At 57.6% G+C, this 6,837-nt stretch overlaps 1 protein-coding gene across 1 annotated transcript in view; it reads left to right on the top strand.

The window, feature by feature from the left end:
- SOCS7 (suppressor of cytokine signaling 7) overlaps positions 1-6,143 on the top strand; it is an 11,520-nt gene extending 5,377 nt beyond the window's left edge. The window contains exons 3-7 of the mRNA XM_029965861.1: positions 238-423; positions 1,195-1,325; positions 1,951-2,119; positions 4,208-4,336; positions 6,136-6,143. Of these exons, the coding sequence (XP_029821721.1) occupies positions 238-423; positions 1,195-1,325; positions 1,951-2,119; positions 4,208-4,336; positions 6,136-6,143 (623 nt within the window). The remainder of the gene's footprint in view (positions 1-237; positions 424-1,194; positions 1,326-1,950; positions 2,120-4,207; positions 4,337-6,135) is intronic.
- Positions 6,144-6,837: the final 694 nt, after the last annotated feature.

The following is a 6,837-nucleotide window of genomic DNA, read 5'->3' as shown; positions in this document are numbered from 1 at the left end:
GCTGGGGGAAGTGGAGGCTCCTGGGATGCTCCCTCCGAGCAGGAGCAGCCTGGGGTGGGTGAGGTCAGCAGCTGTCCCCTGTGCTGGGGCTGAGATCTCCTGGAATTGCCTCTGTTTCCCGTGCTGGAAAAGGGATTCCTCTCCTCTGGGAACGTGTGTGTGTGTGCAGGGCCTGGAGAAGCCAGAGGGGGATGAGGAGCTGCCAGGGGGAAGCTCCATCCTCCCTCCTCCGGGCAGTGCTGGGTTCCTGGCTCGGTTCTGTCACACTTGCTCTGTCTCTCTCCTGCTCTCTGACCCTCTCTTGCCTCTGTTCTCTCCTAGATGATATCAGTGGGACGCTGCCTCCATCTGTCCTAGTGGGTCCAATGGGCTCTTCCCTGCAGTCTTTCCCTCTGCCTCCGCCTCCTCCGCCCCACGCCCCAGGTCAGGCAGAGCTTTCCCGAGGCTCTGGCTTTTCCCTTCAGGAATCTGCACTTTGGGGAGAGGGGTGTTTCTGGCTCAGCTTTGAGGCTTTTTCCATCTCTGGTGCTGCCTTGGCTGCTCAGGGACTGCAGGCACTGCCCTGTCCAGGCTCTGCTCCCGTGGCTCCTGGTGCCCTCCGTGGTTTTCCTGGAGCTCAGGATTGAGCTTTACCCTCAGTGGGGTTCAGCCCACCCTGACAAGGAGGGTCAGCAGTGCCATGGGAGCAGAATTCCAGGCAGGAACCCCAGCCTGTGACACCCCTCTCCCAGTTTTCCTGAGCTAATTCCCCCTTTTTGCTTTCGCTCTCCTCGGGACCCAGAGGGCTTTTCCTGCCCCTTTTCCAGGATGTGTGTGCCCATCCCTCCCTCTCCTCCCACACCTTCCCTCCGAGCCAGAGTAAGGAGGAGCAGGTGAAGGCACAGGGAAGGATTTGTGTCCTTCACAAGGATTTTGTCCTTCTATGGGTCCTCCTCCCTCCCTGAGCTCCGGAGCTGTGCCAGGGGCTGGGATCACTGGGATCACTGGGATCACCATCCCTGGTGCTGCTCCCGTGGAAGGCTGCTGGGATCACTGGGAGGCTGCTGGGATCACTGGGGTCACTGGGAGGCTTCTGTGGGTCCTCCTCCTTCCCTGAGCTCCGGAGCCGTACCAGGGGCTGGGATCACTGGGATCACCATCCCTGGGGGCTCTCCCGTGGCTGATGGTGGCCCTGGCTTGTTTTTCCCTGTGCAGATGCCTTTCCCAGGATTGTCCCAGTGCGGCCTCCAGAGGGGGGGGTGGCCCAGCCCATCCCACACCTGCAGTGTCCCCTCTCCCGACCCGATTCCAGCAGCTTCGCCGCCAGCCTGAGGGAGCTGGAGAAGGTAAAGGGGCTCCTGGGACGGGGGGGGAGGGAAAAACTGCACCTTCAGGGTTTGATTCTGGGGGGGTTGATCGTTCCCTTCGTGGACTTGGGAGCACAGGATTAGGGTAGGGGTGGGAAAAACCCCTCCTGCCTTTCCCCCAGCCAGGGGGTCGATCCGTTCTCCGGGGACAAGGGGAAGCATCCTGAAAGTTGCAGCAGGAGGGGTTTAGGTGGGATGTGGTGGAACAGGCATTGGAACAGGCTGCTCAGGGCAGGGGTGGAATTGCCCTCCCTGGAGGGACCTAAAAACCCACGTGGAGCACTTGGGGCCGTGGGTTTGGGGGAAGGGTTGGACTCGGCCATCCCGGGGGTCTTTTCCAGCCTAAATCATCCCACAGTTCTTTGAGCCCAGGAGAGCATTTTGCTGTGCAGGGAGGGGGTGTCGTGGTCTCCTCTGTCCTCTCCCCACCTTTGGGGTGGTGAGGGACGGGATGGTGCCCTCCCCACCCCGACCATACAAAGTCGGGGAGACAAAGCACTTCCATTTGGGAATGCGGCAGCAGGGGCAGGTTTCCCCTGATTTGGCTGCTGACAAACCACCCTGGTTGGCCTGCCCTGACCCCTCTGCCTGCCTCTCTCCCCAGTGTGGGTGGTACTGGGGCCCCATGAACTGGGAGGACGCCGAGATGAAGCTGAAGGGGAAACCCGACGGGTCGTTCCTGGTGCGGGACAGCTCCGACCCCCGGTACATCCTGAGCCTGAGCTTCAGGTCCCAGGGCATCACCCACCACACCAGGATGGAGCACTACAGAGGTGAGGAAGGGGGGGCCCAGCACCCCCAGAGCAGGGCTGGCAGGAGAGGGGGAGCAGCAGCAGCCCCAGCGTGTCCTCACTCCTGTGCTGAGCTGATTTTAAGTCAGGCTTGGGGGTTTTTTGTAGCCTGATTTTAAGCTTTTCCTGGGTTTAAGTTAGACTGGGGTTTTTTGTAGCCTAATTTTAAGCTCTTCCTGGGTTTGAGTTAGACTGGGTTTGGGGTTTTTTTAGCCCAACTTTAAGGTTTTTCTGATTTTGTGTGTCCTCACTCCTGTGCTGAGCTGATTTTAAGTCAGGCTTGGGGGTTTTTTGTAGCCTGATTTTAAGCTCTTCCTGGGTTTAAGTTAGACTGGGGTTTTTTGTAGCCTAATTTTAAGCTCTTCCTGGGTTTAAGTTAGACTGGGTTTGGGGTTTTTTTAGCCCAACTTTAAGGTTTTTCTGATTTTGTGTCATTGCTTTCCCCCAGCAGCATCCAGGCCCCAAAGCCTTTAGTCTTCTGCAAATCCCAATTGTTTGGTGTAAAAGCCTGTCCAGCTCCTTCTTGTTAATTTTAAGAGCGTTTTTTKKKGSCYTTKGGGKWAWWAAARGKKKTTKRRSYYCYTTYYTTTKSCYYSRRGRRSCAACTCCCTGTCTGAAAAATTGGGAATCAAGAGTTCCTCAGGCCACGCTCTGGAAAACTGGAGCCAAAGGAATGCTTGGCAGCAGGGTTTTTGGGATCCTGTGGCACTGGGATGTGATGTACCACATCAGCACTGTGGGTGCTGAGCCCCTCTTGATGGGAAGATGTCCCAGCATTAATTCCAGCCTGTCCAGAGCCAGCTCCCTGTGTCTGGCTGCTGCCAAGAAGGAAGGATTTTCACCTTATCCTTATGGAAAGTGGGAGAGGCTCTCACAGCTGGAGGATTTTGAGGCTTTTCCATAACTGAGCTTGGGAGGAAACTTCTCCTGCTGCTCTCTGATGTCTCAGTTCGGGGCTGGGGCCTGAGGGGACTCCTTTTCCTAAATCAGGAAAAACTTATGGATGGAAAGCATGGTCAGGCCCTGGCCCAGGCTGCCCAGGGCAGTGGTGGAGTCACCAGCCCTGGGAGTGCTCAGAAACCACGTGGATGTGGAAAACACCCAGTGGATGTGGCACTTGGGGACAGGGTTTTAGTGCTGACGTGGGACAATGTTTGGACTCGATCTCAGAGACCTTTTTTAACCTGAGTTGTTCCCCAACTCTGGGGTTTTGGTGCAGGGAGGTGGTGTCTGTGCAGCCCAGAGGTGGTTGGGCTGGTCTGACTGGAGGTTTAACCCCCTTTGGAGCTCTGGGACCTGCCTGGGACCTGCCTGGCCCCGTGTCCCCATCTCCAGTTTCACCCTGGGGCGGGCGTCGTGTCGGGTGACAGGGGCAGGGACAGCACAGGGACACCCGTGGCCTGGGCTGTGACCCTGCTCCTACTTAACAGTCCCTTTAATTAAGGTGCTGGGAGCAGCTGGCAGGGACAGGGAGCTGTGGAACGTGATCCCTGGCAGCCACAGGGCTGGGAAAAGGGGACAGCAGCTCCTGGTTTAAAAACCTCCAAGAGCTTCCTTTGGGAATGCTGGGGGTGGGATGCTGCTGCCCCATCCCTGGGAGTGTCCAAGGCCAGGTTGGAGCAACCTGGGCTAGTGGAAGGTGTCCCTGCCCATGGCAGGGGTTGGGACTGGATGAGCTTTAAGGTCCCTTCCCACCCAAACCATTCTATGATCCCATGATCCTGCAGAGGAGCAGGGACTTCTGCAAATTAAAGTGTATTTTGGTTGAAGTTCCAGACCCAGCAGTGGCAGCTGTTCACAATTTCAGGCAGGGGTGGCTTGTGGCCACCTCTGGGTGCCAGTGGTCACCCTGTCCCACCTCTCTGTGCATCCCCCAGCTCCTGGAGGGCACTGGTCCCAGTGGAACAACACACTGGTGTTCCCTCTTAGTGCTCCATCCCAGCTCTGAGAAGTCGTCCTGGGACATTCACCTGGACTTTGGGAGCACCAGACCCATCCCTAAATGTCCCCAAATGTCCCCTCTTGCCCCTGGTGCTCCCGTGACGTGCCACCTCCTCTGCTCTCTCACAGGGACCTTCAGCCTGTGGTGCCACCCCAAGTTTGAGGACCGGTGCCAGTCGGTGGTGGAGTTCATCAAGAGGGCCATCATGCACTCCAAAAACGGGAAGTTCCTCTACTTCCTGCGCTCCAGGGTCCCAGGTGAGCCCAGGGAGGGGCTTTGCTCTGGGATCAGCTGCTCCTCTGCCCCACAGAGGGGGTTTGGTGTGACCTCGGGCTGTGCTCAGTGTCCTGCTCCCCGTCCTTGCACACCCTGAGGAGAGATCCCTACTCCTGAGGGTGAGGAGACTTCCCAAACTTTCCTCCCCAGGAGTTTGGGATTGTGATCCCACCTCCTGCTGGCAAATGCCCGAGCCTGGAAGCTGCTCCAGGGTCCCAGGTAAGCCCAGGGAGGGGCTTTGCTCCGGGATCAGCTGCTCCTCTGCCCCACAGAGGGGGTTTGGTGTGACCTCGGGCTGTGCTCAGTGTCCTGCTCCCCATCCTTGCTCTCCTCTACTCCTGAGGGTGAGGAGAACTTCCCAAACCTTCCTCCCCAGGAGTTTGGGATCGTGATCCCACCTCCTGCTGGCAGATGCCCGAGCCTGGAAGCTGCTCCCTCAACAAGCAATTATTTGGCTGCTAAAACCCCCCTTCCTTCCCTCCCTCTCCCCCAGTCTCAACCCACCCCCTGCTTTGTGGCTTCCCAGTTTTCCCCTGGCTGGGACCCACCCGGGGCCGTGGAGGGCAGGGATGTGGGAGGGATGTGGGAGGGATTCCAGGTGTGAGCTCAGAGGGAGCCTCAGGTGATGATCCCGTGGATTTGGAGTCCCTGGAGGGCCCATCCACAGGCAGGGGCTTGCAATCCAGGAGGGAATGTTGTGGCTCTGTTGGAGCACGTTTGGTTGCAGAGCTTGGTTCCCCATCCATCAGACTCCTGGAGGGCTCCCATCCCCATCCTGGGAAACCTGGGCAGGCAACTGGACCTGGATTTGTTGTTTCCCTGGGTTTTGCTGCTCTCTGTCCTGTCAGCCAAAAAAAATCCAGTGGGAGAGGAAGGGAAGAGCCAAGTGGGGGAATGGAGGGAGCAACAGTGGGGGACAGGACTTGGAAAAAGGGGATTTACCTCAAGCAAAGAGCAGGAATGGGAATGATGGAGAGCAGGGTGAGGGTTGTTGAGGTGAATTTGCAGTAAAATGGTGGTAAATCTGCTCCCTGCCCACTCTGCCACCATTCCTGCTGGGGACAGGGTCCTTTCCAGGCACTGCAGCACCGAGAGGATCCAGCCCAAAGAGCTTCTGTTCCCTGCCCAGCATTCCTGCAGGCTGGAAGCACAGCCTGGAGCTGGTCAGTGTTGCCCTCTGCAGACACCAGCAGTCACTGGAAGCTGATTTAGAACAGTGCTCTGGGGAGGAGAGGGTTGTGAAGCTGCTTTTGCAGTGACCCTCCACTCCAAAAATCCTTAAATTCAAGATACTTCACCTTCCTGATCCTGGGATCTCTTTTCCCCCCGAGGCTTTGGGGGGCTTAGGAGCCAGGCAAAAACAGCTTAGGGAGGACTTGATTTAGAAAAATACCACTGGAAAAAAGAAAATATCCCCCCTCAAACAGTGCTGGGCACCTGCTGAGGTGCCCTTTGCTGCTGGATCCTGCACTTCCCTGGATCCAGGGCTGGATCCAGGAGACCCTTGATATAAAACAAGCCTCGGGGTGATGCCTGATCCATAGTGGGAGCATGTTTGGGATCTTCCCAGTGAGCTCCTTTAGGGCTGTTTTCCTGCTGGAAGGTGACCTGCTGCTGGGAGGGAGGGGTGAGGGGTTTTGGAAGGAGGGGTTTTGGAGGAGGGATTTTGGAGGAGGGGGCTCTTCCAGCTGGCAGTGGCCATGTGGAGCTCGGGCTGTGTGTCCCTCTGGCTGCTGGCTGAGCTCCCAGAGGCTCATTCCTTTTTTTCTTTTTCTGGTAGGAGAATAAGAGGGGGCAGAATCCAGCCCTCAATGCCTCGCTGTTCCTTGCTCCTTCCCAAGCTGGCTCCCAGCTTCCCGAGCTGCCTGGAGCAGTTTGGAGCCCATCTCAGTGTGAAGAGCTTTCCCTTTTCTCCTCTCCCTCCCTTTCCCTTTTCTCCTGTCCCTCCAGTGCCCTGGGAGACAAGCCAGCAGGAGGGGGTTAGAGTGGGACTGCCTTGGAATCCTGGTGTAAGGACAGATAAAACCCTGTGCTGGGGGTGAGCCCAGCTCCCAAAGACCCTTCCCAGTGCTCCTGCCGACCCCTGGGGCCTGTGGGCTTTGTTGTTGTCCCCAATTTTGGGGGAGGGGGAGGTTTTGGGGCAGGGTGTGACCCCTTCCAGCCCTGGCAGGTTGTTCCCTGCGTGGGGAGGCTGGAGCTACCTCTGCCTTTGTTCCCAGCCTTGTGAGCCAGGAATGAGCAGCTCTGGCAGGGCCTGATCTGACCAAATCCCCCAGATTTTGAACACCTTTGGTTCCCTCAGCCCCTCTGATCCTGAGGGATGTGCAGAGCAGAGCAGAGCCTGAGCCTTGCCTGTGATGCCTCCCTTCTCCTTGGGCTCCCTCCTGCATCCCTGGAAAACTCCCTTAAAACTCCTGATTCATCTGCCAGTCCTGGTGGTTTGGAGCTTGCTTTTCCCAGGATCTGCTGTTCCAGTCACCCC

The sequence above is a fragment of the Manacus vitellinus genome, unplaced genomic scaffold (assembly GCF_001715985.3).
Source record: "Manacus vitellinus isolate BGI_N305 unplaced genomic scaffold, ASM171598v3 scaffold_120_pilon, whole genome shotgun sequence".
NCBI classification, from domain to species: Eukaryota; Metazoa; Chordata; class Aves; order Passeriformes; family Pipridae; genus Manacus; species Manacus vitellinus.
Note: the sequence above shows the minus strand (reverse complement) of the source record. Positions and strands in the feature narration are given on the sequence as shown.